A 21328-nucleotide genomic window follows, 5' to 3' on the forward strand; every position below is an offset into this window, starting at 1 on the left:
GCTCGAAGAACCAATAGAGGTTGAGACTTCAGAATAATTGAACGGCATCCCCACACCGGAAAATCATCAGTAGGTATGGTAAAAATTACGAAGGATGGGAATCCCACAACAAACCTCTACCCTGCTATTAGACGTCTATCGGTGGAGATGTCGATAAATTGCTACCAACTTGTGTGCCCATGCCCAAGCTGCTAGTAGGTACTTAGGTACAAATAATAAGAATCCTATCCATCGATATGAATATTATAATAAGTCGATGATCCTACCCAATAAAATTAAACATTAATCAGAACTGGAAGTGCTCGTCGAATTTTACCTAAGTTTAATGCTACCTCTTTTTTTATCGGCTGAGAACTTATGTCAGCCATTATGCAAGTAGTAATAATTTTGATAATAGGTAGGTATATAAGCGAAGATGATCATTATATTTATTTAGATTATTCAGTATTGTATAGCGGTCTGATAGTGTCGTCGACCAAAATGAAGCCATTATATTTTATATTTGGTTGTAAGTTGCGTTCAATTCAACAATTTCTTAGATATGTTTTAAGTATTCACACAAATTTAAAAACAGCACTTTATACACAGTAATTTTTCATAGTATTTTTTGAAGAAAAACTTCTTTAGGCGCCTTGGGTGATTTTGGGATGAATAAAAATTTCAAAGTCGCGTCCCCAACATACTGATGTTAAATTGAGTGCACGGAGTGATATTTTAGACAAAACAAAACTGTTCAAATACCTAGTCAATTTTATGTTATTTATTTTATGTTAATTATTGTATTCTCTCGCTGGTAAGTATTTTAAAAAACATTAAATTATTATCAACATTGGTATAAAATTGCGATCATTTATGAAAATTCTGAAAATTCAAGATTTTTTTTAATTTTTATTACCCAGGCCTATTATATTATTATTATAATGAATTTTCTTCATTAGTTTTGGCTCTTGCCGCCATGGCGTCAGGCGATGAAAATCAGCTCGAAAACTTGTTTTATGAAGGAAACAACAAATTAACAGCAAGAATGTTTTCTGTAAGTCAACCTTACCCTAATTTATTGCTTTATTCCTTGTTTAATTTTATATGGAAAACTAGCTTATGCCCGCGGTTTCATCCGCGTGGAGTATACAAAGTTTATCCCCAATTTTACCCCCTAAAAATTCAACCCAATTTAAAAAAAAAAACTTTTTAGCGGATGCCTACGATAATATCTTTCTGGATGCTAAATTTCAGCTCGATCCATCTAGTAATTTGAACTGTGCATTGATAGGTCAGTCATTCAGTCATTTATATTACCTTTTCCTTTTATATATTTAGATGATAATTTAAATATTTCAGGAAGTAGCGAACACTAACCCGGAGAAAAGTTTCGTATTATCTGCCTACTCGGTGATGACGCCTCTCGCTCAGCTGGGCTTGGCCTCGGTGGACGAGGCACACGATGAACTGCTGGACACCATAGGGATGCCTAATGACAACACTGTAAGTTTACTCTATTTTTTTAAATCAAAAATTCGATCACACAGCCATAGATCTGTAGTTTTGAACAAAGATTTCACATCGTGATGTAAAAAAATGAAAAAAATCACATGTCAAAAATAATTATTTATTACTAGCCGATGCCCGCGACTTCGCCCGCGCGGATTTAGGTTTTTCGAAATCCCGTGGGAACTCTTTGATTTTCCGGGATAAAAAGTAGCCTATGTGCTAATCCAGGATATTATCTATCTCCATTCCAAATTTCAGCCAAATCCGTCCAGTAGTTTTTGCGTGAAGGAGTAACAAACATACACACACACACACACACACACACACACACACACACACACACACACATACAAACTTTCGCCTTTATAATATTAGTGTGACTTTCAGACAAAAGAAGTTTTTTCACGAATACTAAAGTACGAGCTATAAAAGGAGTAACTTTAAAGACAGCAAGTAAAATATACATCGCTGATAACTATGCACTCAACAGTCAGTTTGCTGCCGATACACGAGACACCTTCGAGTCCGAAGTTCAAAGTTTGAATTTCAGAGATAATCAAAATGCTGCAAATACAGTGAACGCCTGGGTAATATTGTATAAAATATATTTATCAATGCTAATCATATTATCTCTATACCTTATATTTTAACTGTATAAAACACACTGATCGTTTTTTCCGAGTATATGCAATCTAAATAATTTTAATTCTAAGTATAAAAATTGTAAAAAAAAAACAAATTTATATTTGTTTTGTTTTCGTTTTAGGTGGAAGAGCATACCAATAATCGTATTAAGGATTTAGTTGATTCCGCCTCCCTTACAGCAGACACCAAAGCACTTTTAGTCAACGCTATTTATTTCAAGGTTTGTAAAATGTACTTAATTCAACATATATATAAAGTTAAGGATTCTTTTCCTGTTTCTGTTAATTCCTTTATCACTTTTTATTTCAATTTTATAGGGTACTTGGAACAAAAAGTTTGAAGAAAGTTTGACTGCTGAAAGTAATTTCTACAAAAAATCAAATTTACCAACCAAAGTTCAAATGATGTTCAGGAAAGGAGACTACAAGTATGCGGAGATCGAAGAATTAAAATCTCAAGTAAGTATTTTGAAGAATGCTATTGGAAGGATTTTACTAATGAACCACTAAATTCAAATCAATAAATGAAATTATTTTTGCTGCCGATATTAAATCTATTTTAAAAAAGGAAGCTGAGGAGTATTGTGTATTAGTGTCAAACTACATATAAAATTGTTAGTATTTATATCCTACACCAAAGACAACATATAGCCTCAAAAGAAAGCTCAGACTCAAAGTCACTCAATGAGCAATGTAGAGAACTATGCTCGGAGTTTCTCTACGTAATCAAATCAGAGATTAGTTAATTCATAGAAGCATCAAAGTAACTGACATCAACAACAACGGGTTGCAAAGCTAAATTGGCAATGAACAGGGCACATAGTTCAAGGAGCAGCTGATAATAATAATAAAAATTTGACGAACATAACTTGATATGCTTATTTATATATTATAAAAATTAATTTCAGATAATCGAAATACCGTACCAAGGCCAAGAAGCATCTCTAATAGTTGTACTTCCTCGTAACACTGAAGGCATCAACGAAGTTAAAGATATACTTAAAGACCCTAACGTTTTAGAGAAAGCTCTCAAAAGCATGACGGAACGCAATGTCCAATTGTACTTACCTAAATTCAAAATTGAAACGACAACCGATCTTAAAGATATTCTTGTAAAAGTAAGTAAATTGCTAATATAACACAACCAATATAAACTGAATAATTTATTTTTAGTGACGTATGTTTGTGCATTAGAAAGTATGAAACAAGCTATACTAATGGGCGTATTTATATTTATTTATAGTTAGTTTATAACTGACTTAATATCTTACACTCTTACATACACTTACGTCTCTATAAACTTAATTTGTCATATTGTTTTTCCTGATAAATAAAGTTTTTGTCCTTTAGATGAATGTTACGAAGACTTTCAATCCACTGACAGCTAAGCTGTATAACCTTATAAAGACCACCGATGAATTATTGTACATAGACTCCGCTAAACAGAAAGCATTTATTGAAGTCAACGAAGAAGGCGCTGAAGCTGGTGCTGCAAACGGTAAGAAAATACTTACACATTGAATGCTACGATGCTACGATACACATTATCATCATCATCATCTGTTGATCCATGTTACAGTCCACTGCAGGACTAAGGTCTATAAGCACGACACGCTATACTAAAGCTCTTGGTGAGCCTCATCCGTGTCTTTCCCCCCGCCCGCAGGATCGTCCGGCGCTTTTGTAACCATACACACACTAAATAAATATTAAGAAATCATAGATCAACTGTTGCTGACAATAAATTTCCTATTAAAAACTAAGATTAATAATATGGGAATATAATAAACTATTATTTAAATACCTTGGAACATTATTATTACTTTCTTCCATAATAATATGTTCTAACTACTTCAACAAACGCTTTTTAACCTACAATATTTACGTTTCATCATAGTAATATTTTCAAATTAAAAAATTAAAAAATAATAATAATTTACAATAACAATCGACTTTCAATATAGTTTTACTTAGCTACATTATTAAATTATTAACATTTCATTTACGATTTTAATCGATTTTTTTTAAGCTATGCGATGAACGAATATCCTTTTCTTAGAATCATTCTTTGCATAAAGTACAGATAATATATTTTTCATTCTTTTCAGAATTCGCCGTGTTCGGTTACGCATCGATAGATTTCAGCCCTAAATACGTCTTTTTAGCCAATCACCCTTTCGTATTCTATTTGCGTGAAGGAAAGAACACTATATTCAGCGGAGCCTTCTATAATTAGGTATATCCCTAGTGAGTGATATGCATTATCAATATAAATGTCTGACGGCTGAACTCACGTGTTAGTTGGAATATGCCTGACTAGTTTCAAATCCGTCCGGGGTCCTTTTTCAATGGACCCCTGCTCCCGATGCGGTGGCAAGGAGACTGCGGGCTATCTGCGTGCTGCACGTGTTGCGACACGCAAGACACACAAGGTACTCGTACGCTGTGAGGGATGCTGAGATGTGAGCAAGTGGATTCACATTCTAGACGGACATACTCCGCCTAACACATGAGTTAAACCGTCAGACATTTATATATCCATACTATAAATGCATAATGGATTAAAATAAAATGCACAAGTCGTTTGAATAGATTCCAACCTAAAATTAGTTCATTATTTGCAGAAACTAAAAGGAAAAGACAAAAAGAAAAATGAGGGAAAATCTATCAGAATTCTACGCTGGTATCCGCTCACAGAATTTTGCTACAATGTGATTAAATGATTAGCAGAGATGTTATAAAATTAGCGCAGATGTGTTATTTAACATCTATAACATCTCTACTAACGAAAATTTCAATCGTTCCGTCGAATAAAAATTCTGTACCTACCTATTTTTCCGTTAGTTGCTAGACCTTAGCCTATTATCACAATAAACAATAATAATCTCATACACGTGTTTTATTTTATATCTTAGAAACTTATCAAATAGTTATTTCCATTGACAAAGACTGCGTGGCGCGTAGGCTTACGTAGTGGGCATTCCTAAAGCAATGAATCATAGACGTATTCTTACTATCTATAATTTATTATTATATACCTATCAGACGATGCCCGCGACTTTATCCGCGTGGATTTAGGTTTTTTAAAAATTGCGTGGGAACTCTTTGATTTTCCGGGATGAAAGTAGTCTGTGTCGGTCTCCAGGATGCAAGCTATATCTGTACTAATTAGTTGATGAGCGAACCTTCACCCACCATAAAGTTATTTACAATTCCCGTGGGAATTCTTTAATTTTCTAGAATCAATAGTAGCCTATGTTTTTCCATGGGATATAAGCTGTATCAGTAACAAATTTTGTCAAAATCTGTTTAACTGATGGACCGTGAAAAGCTACCAGACAGACAAACAGACACACTTTCGCGTTTTAATATTATTACTATGGTAAAATGGATATTGAGCTAATGAATAAAAAGCTCATGCCTTGTACGATCTTGATATCTTTCCCACAGCGAAGTATGAATCGGTTGATGAAAACTGATCTCATAAGCACGAGTAACTACCAACTTTAGTACCTAATTTATTAATAATACTTTTCGTAGATAATAGGTTGGTATAATATAAGAAATAATAATCAATTTAGATGATTCAGTATTGAATAGCTGCCCGACAGAGTCGTCTACCAAAATGAAGACATTTTATTTTATTTATTGTAAGTTGCTTTATTTATTCTTAAAAATATACTGCTATGCCGACGCATGCAGATGGACGAGTTTTTTTTTAAATAATAATATTTAAAATCCACTTATGTAGTTTGACATAAGATATAAATTAAAAAAAAGAGAAACCTAAAGGAAACGTGGTAACAATATTATGCGGTGTCGCCGTAAGATAAATAAAGCTATTACGATTTTTAATCTGGAAAGACGCTTCGCAACAAGGTCCACTTATTACGTTGTGCCTTACTATGTAATTGCCCCGTCATACTATCATCATGATCAACCCATCGACGTCCTACCATTGAGTTCGAATCCCCCCCTCGGAATGAGAAGAACGGATGTAAATTGCCACGTGCGATACTCCAATTATAATATAATCCAATTAATAAGGATAATATTTAAACCAAAGTTATTCCCGCGAATCAAGTTTTTTTTTAAAACTCCGCAAGAACTCAAACCCGGCTTGATTTTTCCGGAATAAAATGTTGTTTATTTCGACACCTCCCACGTAAGTTGTTGTAAGCCACAAAATTGCCATTTTGCGTTTTTTACATAACAATGTCTATTTTTATCTATTTTATATGTTCAATTAAAAAAAATCCTAAAAATGTTGTTTTTTAAAGCACTTATGAGGCGTATAATGTTGTATTTTTCAAACGAGGACGACGTAAAATATCATATCGACCTATACAACGTTTTATGCGGGGTGAAGTCGTACGTTTGCGCCTCGTATGTAACAGATACAACAGATCACGCCGGACTTCAAATGAAATGTTTGTAACTCAAGACACTGATATGTCACGGTTGTGTTTGCATTTTTTTATTTCATTATCGTATTTTAGTAATTTAATAGTGATGTCAAGCTAAACTGTTGTATAGATTACATACAACAATTTACGTCGTTGAGGACACCCAAAAACAGTATTGTATGATGACATACAACCGTTTACGTTGCAGAATTATAATAAATTTTGTGTTAAGTGATACATACAACATTTTACTTCGGTATTTATTTCTCAAAATTTTGTTGTATGATTACATGCTATATTTTACGTTGCTATGATATTGTTTTTTTTCTTACATACGACATTGTATACAATAAAACTATGTTAAAATTTAGTTTGATGGCGACGTAAACCTATGGTAGTCAATGAAATAACTAATCGGCTCATCATACCACTAGGTTACCATATAATTAACAAAAAAATCACTATTACAATATATTATTTGAGAGCCTACCTTTCCAATAAATAGGTTGGTAGAACCTGCCAGGTGGTGGAGTCCAATTTCTTTACGGCCTATCGTCCAAAAATAACAAATATTTTTTATGATTTTAAAGCTCATGGCCAGAAAAAGGCCAGAAATGATACTGTAGTCTTCAGCAAATGCACCTACCTACTAGCAGATCTCTATTGTACAAACACTTGACTTATGGATCTTTAATTTCGTTTTAAAGATACCATAGAGCGGAACAGGAACTCAAAAGTATTCACGAAAGGTCTGTCTACTAAACAGGGCCTGCTGATACGACAAAAAACTGACAACACCTCATTTCAGCTAAACTTAAGCTCTTGAAATAAGTGGAGAAGTTCTATGGACAGTTATACACCACAATACAAAGACTTGTTGAAGATTTGGCTAAAGATCCCAGAGCTAAATTGACGGGACACTATACCCAAGATATCCCAGATGCCAGTATATACGAGATAAGTATGGCTCTCAAACAACTCAAGGATAAAAATTCGCTCGGTGATATCAGAATCACAGTAGAATTACTTAAGGTCTTTCAGTGATTTTCCAATCGCCATGACGGGATTTTCAATCCCGTCATGGCGATAATGCCGTAATAAATAATAAGTAATGGTTTATTTGTTGCAATGTGGGCACAAAAGGTTAGTGAATCTTATATTCAAATCTAGTTCATTGCATAACGAAATTACAAAGTTACAAACATTACTCAAGAAGAGTCATAGACTCATCTCGCTGCTAAGCCATGTCTATAAGCTGTTGTTATCGTAAGTCGTTATGAATCGTCACAATAATAAGTTCGATGACTTTCAGCATCCCTAACAAGCTTGATTCTGAAAAATCTTAAGCACTATAGGTCACATTCATAAGCTGCGACATGTTATGCATAATATAACTGAAGGCTATTATAATAATCTGCCTCTTTGCTAAGCGTTTGTAAACTATGAGAAAGTTTTTGATTTGGTAGAAACTGGGGCTGTATTAAGGTCGCTATTGAGATGCTGAAACAACTGCCTGTTCATATAAATGCTGAAATAGAATCCTGTACAAAAACACCATGTCAGTCGACATATAGGACCAGACTAGGCCAGTCCAATTGCTGTGACAGGGTGCACATTGAGACGTAATTCTCTGAAACTCTTTACCGCTGCTTTGGAAGACGTCCTTATCTTTAAGCTTGGATTGGAATAAACTTGACATTAACATCAAAAGAAATTCACCTTCGATTTGTCGATGACATAGTCACTATCGCAGAAACTCTGGGAAACCTCATTAGGTTTCCCAGAGTTTCTACATTTACAGCTCAATGACCTTTGCAAAGTTTCACAAAAGATGGGCCTGAAAATGAACAATATGAGTAAGACGAAAATTATGTCTAATTCTTATGTCTCGGCCCACCCAGTAATCGTTGAGGGCTCTGCACTCGAAATTATAGAAAAGTGTGTAAGCCTGGAACCAGGTAGGTAAGTGCAATTTCAAGAAACAGGTCAGCCAACGAATCCGACTCGGCGGCAGCGTACGGAAACTAAGTTAGTCTTCGAACAGTGCGTGTTACCAGTGATGACATATTATGGATCCGAGATAATATGGTCACATATTATAATGGAATTCATAAGAAAGTTCAGAGTCTCTAAGCGTGTAATTAGAGAGCTATATTTGAAGTTTCTCTACGTGATCGAATCTGGAATGTGGATATCGGTAGGAAAATTAGAGTAACCGGCATAAATGGGTTGCGAAGCTGAAGTGTAAATGGCCGGGGCACATAATTCGAAGGACCCATAGACGTTGAGGTCCCAAGGTGCTGGAACCTCGCACTGTAAGGCGCAGCGTTGACAGACTCCCATTAGGTGCACAGACGACATCAAACGAGTCACAAGGAGCCACTGGATTCAGGTGGTGCAAGACCGTGGCATATAGAAGTCCCTACAAGAGACCTATGTCCAGTAGTGGACATCCATTGCTTGGAAATGATGAATCGGACTACACATACTACATTTTTTTAAAATATTAAACGACGTACACTGTTGTATTTAACACATACGATGACACTCAACCCGTTTTTTCCAGCGTAATTTGTTGTAAGTATCTTATACAACATTTTACAAAAATGAAACACGCCGTAAAATGTTGTATGAACAAAATCTCAGAAATGTGAAGTATTTCTATAAATTATCTTTCAGAATATGTGAAAGTACTGTAAACTATAACTAAATAACGAATTTCACAAAAATATATTGAAAAATGGAGCTTTAATTTCAATTTATATCTTTAAAACGCTCTACTGAAAAGTTGTAGTTTTGGGGATACAACAACTTACGTGGGAGGTGTCGATTTCATCTCACACACGGTCTCCCGCCTGGATGTATAAGGACCTGTTTCCCGCTACCTTCTTAAGATCGTCAGGCCATCAGTTGAAGGTCATCCCACACTGCGCTTGTTGGCACGCGGTCTATTCCTATTTAATATTTGAAAAGTATTTTGTTTTACTTGTTATAAAATGAAGGTTTTCCAACAGTTTTGGCGATAGCCGCAAAGGCATCGAGCGACGAAAATCAGCTTGAAAACTTGTTTTATGAAGGAAACAATAAATTTTCATCAAGAATGTTTTCTGTAAGTCTACGTACTTAATTGTTGTTTTATTCGTTTAACGTTTTTATAGTAGTCCTGTATTTTTTATTTTACTCAACTTGTTTTATTTTTAAAAAATGATTTAAATATCACAGGAAGTAGCAAATACTAACCCAGAGAAAAGTTTTGTCTTATCTGCATACTCAGTGTTGACACCACTCGCTCAGCTGAGCTTGGCCTCGGTGGACGAGGCACACGATGAACTGCTGGACACCATAGGGATGCCTGATGACAACACTGTAACTATCATCTATCTACTTTTTTTATCACTAGCTTTTGCCCACGTCTTCATCCATGGTAAATATGTAATTTATATAGCATATAGTTCTGGATAAAGTAGCTTTCTAATAGTAAAAGAATTGTAAAATTGTAAAAATTTAGCTGATGTATTTGTCTTTGATTGGTTGGTTAGTTTGACAGTGTGGATTGTAGAATTCTGGCTTCAAATTATTCTAAGCATTGGTAGAATGATTTATTTTACTTTATTTTAACGTTTACCTTACTTATCTTAGTTTAATTAAGTAATGCTTTGTCATTATTTAATTTAGCCCAAAAAATTTTTTTGCTGTCAACTACGATATTATTTAACTACTTATGTGAATGAAGAAAATTCAAAATTTTCTAAATACATTTATTTGTTACTCTAAGACAAAGGAAGTATTTTCCCGGATCAACACTAAAGTGCGAGCTATACACGGAGTAACATTAAAGACTGCAAGTAAAATATACGTTGCTGAAAACTATGAGCTGAACAGTCAATTTGCTGCCGAAACACGAGACACCTTTGGATCCGAAGTTCAAAGCTTGAATTTCGGAGATAGTCAAAATGCTGCTAACAAAGTGAACACCTGGGTAATAATATACGTTTATTTTCGAAAACTAATCTCTACTAACATTTTCATATACCTAAAGACATTTTAATATTATACTTTATTGTTTAGATATGAAACTGTATAACTTGCTGATGCCCGCGACTTCGTTCCCATGGATATAGATTTGTAAAAATTCCGTGGAAACTCAATGTTTTTTCGGGATAAAAAGTAACCTATGTATTAATCCTGGTATAATCTATCTCCATTCCAAATATCAGCCAAATCCGTCGATTAGTTTTTTTGTGAAGGGTAACAAACATCCATACTTCCATCAATACATACAAACTTTTACGTTTATAATATTTACTATAGTATGGCTTTATTTCCTACCATAAAATAGTTTCAGTTTACGTGAAATATAAATATTAATTTTACGATTAGGGTGCAATCAGAATTAACTTTATTGTTTATCATTTTAGGTGGAAGAGCAAACCAACAATCGAATTAAGGATTTAGTTGATCCTGCCTCCCTTACTGCAGATATCAGAGCACTATTAGTAAACGCCATTTACTTCAAGGTTTGCACGGTTTATATATTGTCTTAAAATAAACCAAATATCGATATCGAATAAATTTAATAAAATTGTATTTATTTTGAAAGTTGTGGCTTTTGAAATATATTTATTTTAGGTTAAACTTCTTGACATAGCTTCTTAAAAATCTTTGAAATTTTCAATACTGATTATTATTTTAAAGGGGACTTGGAAAAATAAATTTGATGAAGATAAAACTATTGAAAGAGTGTTCTACAAAAGTATGAACATAACAACCAATGTTCAAATGATGCACAGAAATGGAGACTACATGTACGGGGAAAGCGAAGAATTGAAATCTAAAGTAAGTTGTTTTGAAGCATGCAAATAGAAGAAGAAACTATGCCTACTAGTATTAAGGATATAATTTATATTGCGATCGATAAAATTTCGAGCTTATAGCAATTAGTGAAAAGTGGGTGGCACGCGTAAATTAAATACCTTAATTAATTTCAGATTATCGAAATACCTTACCAAGGCGATGAATCATCTCTTATAGTTGTTCTTCCATTGGACATTGAAGGCATTAATGAAGTCAAGCAAATACTTAAAGACCCAGACGTTTTAGAAAATGCTCTTAAAAACATGACCGAACACGAAGTTGAGCTGTCTCTACCAAAATTCAAAATTGAAACGACCACCGATCTTAAAGATGTTTTAATTAAAGTAAGTTAGTTATTAGTTTGTACAACATACGCAAGGTATATTTGCTAAATCTGTTTTTTTTTTTAAGTAGAAACGTTATAACGAAAACCATTTTTGCAATTATGCAAAATCTGCAGTTTCTAGACTTGTGGTTTGAGCTGAACAACAATGTTTTATCATTTATTCAGTATTTCCTGCTATACAATTTAAAGATTGACTGATTCATAATATTTGAGGCTTGAACATCACAATTGGTCATATTAATTTTCTTGATAAAGAAAATGCAAGTTTTTGTCCTATAGATGAATGTTACGAAGATATTTAATCCACTCTCAGCTAAGTTGAAGAAACTCATACAAAACGCTGGTGATTTATATATAGACTCCGCTAAACAGAAAGCTTTTATTGAAGTTAACGAAGAAGGCGCTGAGGCTGGTGCTGCAAACGGTAAGAACGTACACATTGGTTGTTGCTACAAGTAATACGCATACTGTGACAAATATAAAGTACTAGAGGATGCCCGCGACTTCGTCCGCGTGGATGAAGGTATTTTAAGATCCCGTGGGAACTCTTTGATTTTCTGGGATAAAAAGTAGCCTATGTCCGTCCCGGGATATAAGCTAACCTTGTACCAAATTTCGTCAGAATCGGTTAACTGTTGGGCCGTGAAAAGCTAGCAGACAGACAGACAGACACACTTTCGCATTTATACTTAATATTAGTATAGATGTCGTTTTCAAAATTTTTACTATAGGCATAGCATATAACTGAGGAGACTCTTGCTGTAGAGGAGCGGGGCGGGAGGGTGACAGCTGTCACAAATTGACGAATAACTAAGAATCACTGAGATCTTGCTTCACATCATCATGCCTCTTCGGCACCGCTCCATTACCGCAGGAGCCTAGGTGTTGCTAGTGATGACATATGGATCCTAAACATGGTCGCCAACTATAGGCCTCATAAAAAGTTCAGAGTCACTCAGCGAGCGATGGGGAGAGCTATGCTTTGAGTTACTCTACGTGATCAAATCAGAATTGAGGAGATCTGTAGGAGAACCGCAGTAACAGACATAGCTCAGCGGATAATGAAGCTGAAATGGCAATGGACAGGGCACATAGTTCGGAAACGTTGGGGTCCCAAGGTACTGGAATGGACCCCCTCGGCTTGTGAAAGTCCCTATAAGAGACCTAAGTCCAGCAGTTGACGTCGATCGGTTGATGATAATGATGATGAACCATACATGATATTGGTCCTCGGAATTTTCTATGAACTTTTGATTATTACTCTTCGTCGATTAATTCTATGTACCTACTTATCTTCCGTTTCCTTTCAGAATTCGGCGTGTTTTACGTTTCATTAATGAATGCACCTCGTAGATACATTTTTTTCGCTGATCACCCTTTTATATTTTGCCTACGCGAAGGAAAGAATACTTTATTCAGTGGAGTTTTCTACAATTAAGAAAATACAATGTTTAGGACACGCATATCTTAATCGCATAACAACAGAGATATACAGAGTCCAATACGTAAAGACGTGCTGATTACCATAGTAACAGAGATACCTAAAATTGAAATAAAAATCCTAATTCAATACACGTGTTTTATTCTATAATATGGAGTTTATCAGTAGGTAATAATATTTTTTATATCAACATACAACTTTCAAATCGCAAGAATCACGCAATTTTAAGAGATAACAGTTTTTATAATTTGATGTTTACATTTTGAACAGATAAAAATATCATACAATAATAAAATATATGCATCAATAATTACTTCCATGATTTTTTACCGCAGATCCAGCTCTTTGAATTTTTAACGTTACATTAAATTATTATTATTATAGACTATTTGTGACTCAGCCTTCCTCATCTATAGCCTTAGCTTATCTCTATATCTTTATATCGTCGATCCATCTTGCTGGAGGACGCCTTATACTTACTTATTCTTAGAGGAGTTAGAGACATCCAATTTATATAAAACTAGCGACCCACCCCAGCTTCGCATGGGTTACAATTTTCGTTAGGATCTCTGATTTTTAAAAAGTAAAATTTGCTTATGTGTATGCACGATTAATGTAACTTTCTCTTGGTGAAACAATTTTCAAAATTGGTTCAGTAGTTCCAGAAATTACTTCCTACCTTAATACTACTTATTACAAACTTATAAACTTTACCTCTTTATAATATTAGTATAGATTAAAACTTTGGCGGTTATTATTTCATAAATAGTAGCTTTTTAAAGTAGATACGAGCTTTTTAACGAGATAAGACCGCTCGCGACGACCCGCAAAATGTTTAATAGCTGCAAGAGACGCAGGCAATGTACTTTTTTGTACTGAAATTACGTGTCACGCCTGCAGCAAGATTCAACCGCATCGATCACATTGATAAAAATATGTTTATGTAGGTAGTCTGCAGAGAACGGTGATGACATGACTTTTCCTCTCCAATGTTTAAGGCCGCAGTTAGGTACTGCAGAAAAGCGGTGCTTGCGGCACTAACGACTTTAAGGTCCCAACTTCCAACGCACTTGCTGCACAACACGAGCTGCGCTGCGCGGCGCGGCACAACCCGTCGTGGCACGACGCGACGCGGTACGATGCGGCGCGGCACGGCGTGGTGCGGCGGCGCGGCGACTATAGCCAAACCCTTCTCATTCTGAAAGAAGACTCAAACTCAGTAGTGAGCCAGCGATGCGTTGATGATGGTATTATGAGATATTTCTTGCTCAAAACTCTAGCTCTTTCTATTTTTTTTTAATTAATCTATACTAATATACTAATACTAATCTATACACTAATATTATAAAGAGGAAACCTTGGTATTTTTATATGTTTGTATTGAATAGGCTCAAAAACTATTGGACCGATTTCAAAATTTCTTTTACCATTACTGAGAGGGATTCTTCCGAATCCGTATAGGCTATATTTTATCCCGGAACACGCGTGCGAAGCCGGGGCGGGTCGCTAGTAATATTATAAAGAGGAAACCTTTGTATTTTTGTATGTTTGTATTGAATAGGCTCAAAAACTACTGGACCGATTTCAAAATTTCTTTTACCATTACTTAGAGGAATTCTTCCGAATCCGTATAGGCTATATTTTATCCCGGAAAATAGAAAAAATAAATGTCCACCCGTGCGAAGCCGGGGCGGGTCGCTAGTTTAGTATAAGTAGGAGGTTCTAACCAAACTTCTACTGCACACATCTCTAGCAGCTATTTAAACAAGCTTTCAACAAAATAATGGGTAAACCACCACTGTATTAACAGAGCAGCTGCTGCGGTGTCGTTGAAAGCTGTAAACAGTGTGTGTAAGTATTCCGTGCGCTTCTGCAATGGATGCATTTTACTTTACCGTCACATAAAGCAGTCGCCCCTTTGCTTTGAACTGTACGTTGAATTTATGTGCAATACTTGCAGCAAAATTCATCTTGGAATTACTTAGATATTTTGTTACACGCATTATATTAAATCGATGGTCACACAATTTAAGATAGCTTTATTTTGAACCACTTTAATCTTAAAGTAGCATCCTAAAGCCTGTCAATCTATACATATAATAAAATTGTAGAAAAGTGGTGTCTGTACAATGTAAATATATAAAAAAAAGTAGCAGGTGTTGTTTTTATATCGATGCCGAACCCGAAATTGTAATTATTTTTTTTTGTCTGTTTGTCTGTGTGTTTGTGCACGCTAATATCAGAAACGGCTTATTCGATTTAGATACGGTTTTCACTAATATATTGTAGTAAGCACTTAACATTTAGTGTATATTTCATGTCAATCGGTTCATAAATAAAAAAGTTATGTCAATTTAAAGAATCACGGCGAACATTTTTAACGTACAGAGTACGTACTACACGCCTCGCGCCCGAGCGTCCATGGCTATATAAAGCGCGGTCACTATTCCACGCGAACGAAGTCGCGGTCACAGCTAGTTTATATCTATTTTGATTTTATTGTTAACAAGTGTAAATTAAAAATTTTCAACACCCCCGACAAATCATTTTCAAATAAATAATTATGTATATCTAGGCAACGTCCATCTTGACAGCTTGACATTTGTCAATTGACATAATATTATGAACCTAACGGTTATGTAACCTTCTTTTCTACAAGAAAACTAGAAAAGAGCTGATAACTCTTAAACGGCTGAACCAATTTTTTTGGATTATAGCTAAGAACACTCTCGATCAAGCCACCTTTCAAACAAAAAAAACTAAATTAAAATCGATTCATTCGTTTAGGCGCTACGATGCCACAGACAGATACACAGATACACAGACACACAGATACACAGATACACACGTCAAACTTATAACACCCCTCTTTTTGGGTCGGGGGTTAAAAATGAAGGGATACCTAGGTATGTCAGGCTTTTTAGAAATTTCACCTCCAAGGGGGCCAATAACAATATGCAGTTTGCGTCACCGCCTCTTGTCTTGCTATCGATATATAAAATAATAAATGATTTAAAGTAATCATCTTCCTCCTCCTTTGCCTCCGTAAGTTGTAAGTTGCTTCCGTTCCGTTCCGTACTCGACTATAATATTCTTAGGAAGCCTACCTATCTACTTAGAAAAAAAAGCTATCCTGGTACAATACTTTATAAGAAATTCTCAAGCAGCCAGTGTGTGTATTTAGATTAATACGCAAAACACATTCCTTTTACTCAAAAGCCATTTGAAACCACTAACTAATTAAACATGAAAGATGCACATTTCTACACGGATAATGAAAGCTTTCATGAGCAGGATCTTCAGGGGCTTTGTTTCGCAGATATTTACAATAAGTAAAAAAAAATATATACCTAGTTTTTAATTTAATAAATAATAAAATAATTAATAAACTAAACAACTAAACTAAATTACTAAATGATAATGATTAAAAAAATGAACCTAAAACTAATACCTACTTTTATATATGTTTTACCTTTACATTGTTTGCTATGGTAACAGAATAAAAATGGCCGAAAACTTGCTTATAAATCATGATTGCTTATAAAAGCATCACCCACTTTAGTACACTGTAGTTGAGACGCGACATTCAGTCGCATCATCCGCCATCATGAAGCCAATATTTATTATATGCTGTAAGTTTTTTTTAAGTTTTAATTAAATACAATTATACTTTACTATTTTAACAATCTTATTTGAAAGTTAATGTAATTTAAATAAAAAATATTAAAACGTCTAGCATAAAATAATTAGATTTGGGTTAAATGAACTTAACAGTTGTGATTCGGGATACCTAATAAGTCAACCAGATATTGGATTTTTAACCATCCTTTTCAAACTTACTGGAAAAGCAATTCGAATTTACATATTGTTTTTTATACATTTTCTGACTGCAAAAAAAAACTGATACCTATTTCTGAATTTGCTCTCTGAACAGAAGTGGAGAGTAAAAAAGATCACTTATCATCTTCTTATATTATAGCCCAACCGCCTGAAGCGATCGATTCTTGCATCAGATTCTGCGGAAAGATACTTTTTATCCCGAAAAATCAGAAATCGTACTAGATTTTTAAAAATCTTCATGCATGCGAAATAAGTCCCGGATATTAGATGGTTACCTTATTTTATGCGTGTAGCCTAGAAGTAGACATTACTGGTTTTTTACTTACTTTTTATAACGATTCATAAACGAGAAGTTGATAAAAAATCAGTAAGTATGTAAGTACTAAGTTCTTAGGTATAATATCGCTCGTATCGAGCTATCTTGACCCTGACCCTGACAGTTTACTCTGGTAGGTAGGTTCATTATCTTTTGAATGTTTATAATATTATGACTTTTATTAAGAAGCGATAAAAATAAAATTCAATAAGTAATGAAAGAAAGTTTATAACCTAATAAATAAAATCAAGGCAAAAACACTGAGAGATGATCGGGTTACAAAATTATATCAGAATACCTAGGTGAATATTTTTTAAATTTTAGATTTTATTTCAGCTGTCTATACAACTTTTCTCTTAAATAACAAATCAAGTATCAACACAACCTGCACAATGATTATTATAATAATAAAATTATTATATTATTACTAGATGATGTCCACTCTTTGTTTTTAAAACGGATAAAAAGTGGTCTATGTCCGTCTCGGGGATGCAAGCTATCTCTATCGTCAAAATCATTTTATTCATCCGGATGGCCGTGAAAACTAGTAGAGAGACTGATCCATTTTCACATTTATAATATGGGCAGCAGGATAGTGCAGGGTTGTTACAGAAAAAATCTTTATAAATGCGGAAAACAAAATAACAATAGAAGAAAGAGTGTCATTAACTTTCATTGATTTAACTGTTACAGTTTTCTCTCTCGCTTTCGTGGCTACAGAAGACCAAAAAGATGTTGAATTGTTATTCCACCTCGGAAACAGCAAATTCACAGCAAAATTCTTTGCCGTAAGTTTTTAATACCAGATTTACCAACTTAGTACCTTTTCATATAGAATTCTTCTTCTCCCTAGCCCTGTTCCCTATTTTTAATCGGCTTCAAAAAAAGTAGGTTATGTATTCGACCAATTTGAACATAGGAATGTACCTATATGTATGCATGTATATTCACAATTGTCTCAAAGACCAATGAATGGATTTTGATATTTTTTTATATATTTGTAATAATTAACATAATATAAGGTTCACCTAGGTATCATTCTTATGGTACGAAGTAATATGCATAAATGAACACTTATGCCACCAATATTTTTACATGCACACTGATTTCTCCGAGAGTTCTGAACCGATTTGAAATTTTTAATTTTCTTCTTTCAATAATTATTCAATAGAGTAGGTAAGTTTGCGAGATGTTTTCATAAAATTTTCTGTACCTTTATCCCATTTTTTAATCCTAATGCTGCCTTGAATCACATAGTAAGAATTATTTAATATCAGTTTTTTTTAAAAAGATGTAAGGTCTGATTATGTTATTCTCAGCCGTTATTGAATACCCAAAAGAATTAGGTCATCTAATCCTCTGACCGACTAGAGTCAAAAATTTAAACCACTCTGAATCCTTATTACGTACTTACATTAAAATTATTTATAAATGTTTGCAGGAAGTGGCGAAAATAAACCCTGATAGAAGTTTTGTAATATCACCATACTCGGTTATGACACCTCTTGCGCAACTTAGCATGGCTGCAAGAGAAAATACCCGAGATCAACTATGGAATGCCATTGGAATACGTACTGATGAAGCTGTAAGTTTGATAACTCAGCTGTTAGGAAAATCCGACCAAACTTGATAGTTGAGAAGTGTGAACTCAGAGCTTAATAATATCATTTACTCAACTTGGGTATCATTGTACACTTTTTGATTGTCAATTGTTGGGTTTATATATAAGACAATGATGATAGTTAATTACATAAACTTAAAAGTTAAAACTAAAGCTTCGAAGGCTTCAAGAGCCCCCAGGTCTGAAAAAAGCCTGCAACAAACTCAGCCGGGTATTCTTTTGATTATTGTAATCACTTCACAAAATCATTAAACTTATTAGAACTATCAAAGCTGTTAAGCGTTCCCAAGCTTAATTATTATCATTTAAATACTCCTTTGCATTGTAACTTTATTGCACTGAAACAGTAGATATTTTGCTGTTTGCTGTTTGTTTGAGTACAAAGACAAACAATTTCAATTTTATTTTCAGGTGAAGCTAGCATTTTCCCACGCAAATACAAAAGTGAATTCCATAAAAGGCGTGACACTAAAAACAGCCAGTAAAATTTACCTGGCTTTGAATTATGACGTTTACAAAGATTTTGGCGCTTCTACATGGGAAACTTTTGGTAGTGCAGCTCAAAATATTGACTTCGAAAAGAAAGAGCAAGCTGCGAACGAGATCAATACTTGGGTAATAAGAAGGGGTTTTGTTTGGAGATGTACATAAGTAATTAAGTTATCTCATCATCAGCGCTCACTACTGAGCACGGGTCTACTCTTAAGCTGAGATCTATTGAGCAAACTTTATCTTTGCTCAGATTTAAGACCCTGTTAAAATGAGACAACGTTATATCGCTGACATAAATCTGTCTCGTTTTAACTCTGACTTAAGTCTACCACGCCGGCCAAGTGCGGATTGGTAGACTTCACACACCTTTGAGAACATTATGGAGAACTCTCTGGTATACTGGTTTTCTCACGATTTATCCCTTCACTGTTAAAGCAAGTGACATTTAATTGCTTATTAAAACTTAGTGGTGCATACCCGGGTCGAACTTCAACCTCCCGAATTGAAAGCCGACGTCTTAACCACTAGGCTATCACCGCCAGGATTAAGTAAAATTAAGATAGGGTTATTTAGTATTATTTTATGTGTGAATTAAAAAGATAAGGTGTCCATTGGACAACTGCTAAAAGGTAGGTATGGGAAGACAATATATGAACGCCCACAAGCACGCTAAATGTTGATGACTGTTTATACCTACTCTTTTATCGAAAATGACATGTTTCTCTACTTAGGTGGAACAAAACACCAACAACCGTATCAAGAATGTCGTTAGTCCTGACAGCTTAGGTCAAGATACAAGAGCGCTCTTGGTCAACGCCATTTACTTTAAGGTATTTGATATCATTTAAATATGTATAATCCGTACAAAATGAGCACTCACTCGCCATGTCAGCTCTACGTGTCAACTGTCATGTCATGAAGTCATAAGTACTATTTTAGCCCTTAATCTAAGGATAAACTGTAATTATGACAGGCTTAGAGCAAAAGTGGCGAGTGAGAACTTAAAAAATATATGCATTATATATGGAAAAATATTTTGTTAGAGGCGATTTACAGGTTTTTTAGAGTTCCGTACCCGAAGGATGCTAACGGAACCCTATTACTAAACTTCTACTGGCTGTCCGTCTGTCTGTCAGCAGGCTATAATCTTATGAACCGTAATAAGTAGAACTTGCAGAGTTTGTATTTCTGGTGTCGCTATAAAAACAACAAATAAAACAAAAAAAAAATGCAAATTTTTAAAAATATATAGTGCTAAGTGTTACGAGCCAGTTGGTATGGAACCCTTCGTGTCCGAGTCCAACTTTCACTTGACTAGTTTTATTCATTTTATTTAGATCTTTTGCCAGTCGTGTTGGATCGCCGTCCCATCGAACTATAAGAGTGAGGGAGTAGTAAGTGCACCCGCGTTGGCGCACTTGAACGATAATATCTCCCGTGTAGTTTGCTCTCTATTGAGGTTGGCTACCGTGGCCGAAATTCTTCTGCTTATTTATTTACATAATTTTAGGGATCATGGGAGACTCAATTTAACAAAGCGCTTACCAGTGAGAGGGATTTCCTTATCAATAAAGAAGAAACAAAAAAAGTTGATATGATGTACAGAAGAGGGAATTACAAGTATACAGAGAGCGCTGTTCTGAAATCACAGGTTTGTTATTTGGATGTTTATAAACAACAACTACTTACATAATATATGTATATAAAAGGAAAAGGTGACTGACTGAATTATATATTACCGCACAGCTCAAACTATTGGACGGATTAGGCTGAAATTTCGCGTGCAGATAGTTACTACGACGAAAACATCTGCTAAAAAGATTTTTGAAAATTCAATCCCTAAGGGAGTATACCAGGAGTTTGAAATTTGTGTAGTCCAA

General features: G+C 34.6%; 1 protein-coding gene across 1 annotated transcript in view; it reads left to right on the forward strand.

The window, feature by feature from the left end:
• The first annotated feature begins 459 nt into the window (after nucleotides 1-459).
• Nucleotides 460-21328, forward strand: part of LOC123866764 — a 37977-nt gene continuing 17108 nt past the window's right edge. The window contains exons 1-15 of the mRNA XM_045908444.1: nucleotides 460-508; nucleotides 939-1033; nucleotides 9761-9904; nucleotides 10314-10517; nucleotides 10957-11055; nucleotides 11234-11374; nucleotides 11527-11736; nucleotides 12018-12162; nucleotides 13049-13164; nucleotides 16742-16811; nucleotides 18029-18123; nucleotides 18777-18920; nucleotides 19368-19571; nucleotides 20180-20278; nucleotides 20959-21099. Of these exons, the coding sequence (XP_045764400.1) occupies nucleotides 481-508; nucleotides 939-1033; nucleotides 9761-9904; nucleotides 10314-10517; nucleotides 10957-11055; nucleotides 11234-11374; nucleotides 11527-11736; nucleotides 12018-12162; nucleotides 13049-13164; nucleotides 16742-16811; nucleotides 18029-18123; nucleotides 18777-18920; nucleotides 19368-19571; nucleotides 20180-20278; nucleotides 20959-21099 (1935 nt within the window). The 5' untranslated portion in view covers nucleotides 460-480. The remainder of the gene's footprint in view (nucleotides 509-938; nucleotides 1034-9760; nucleotides 9905-10313; nucleotides 10518-10956; nucleotides 11056-11233; nucleotides 11375-11526; nucleotides 11737-12017; nucleotides 12163-13048; nucleotides 13165-16741; nucleotides 16812-18028; nucleotides 18124-18776; nucleotides 18921-19367; nucleotides 19572-20179; nucleotides 20279-20958; nucleotides 21100-21328) is intronic.

The sequence above is a fragment of the Maniola jurtina genome, chromosome 7, assembly GCF_905333055.1.
Source record: "Maniola jurtina chromosome 7, ilManJurt1.1, whole genome shotgun sequence".
NCBI lineage: Eukaryota > Metazoa > Arthropoda > Insecta > Lepidoptera > Nymphalidae > Maniola > Maniola jurtina.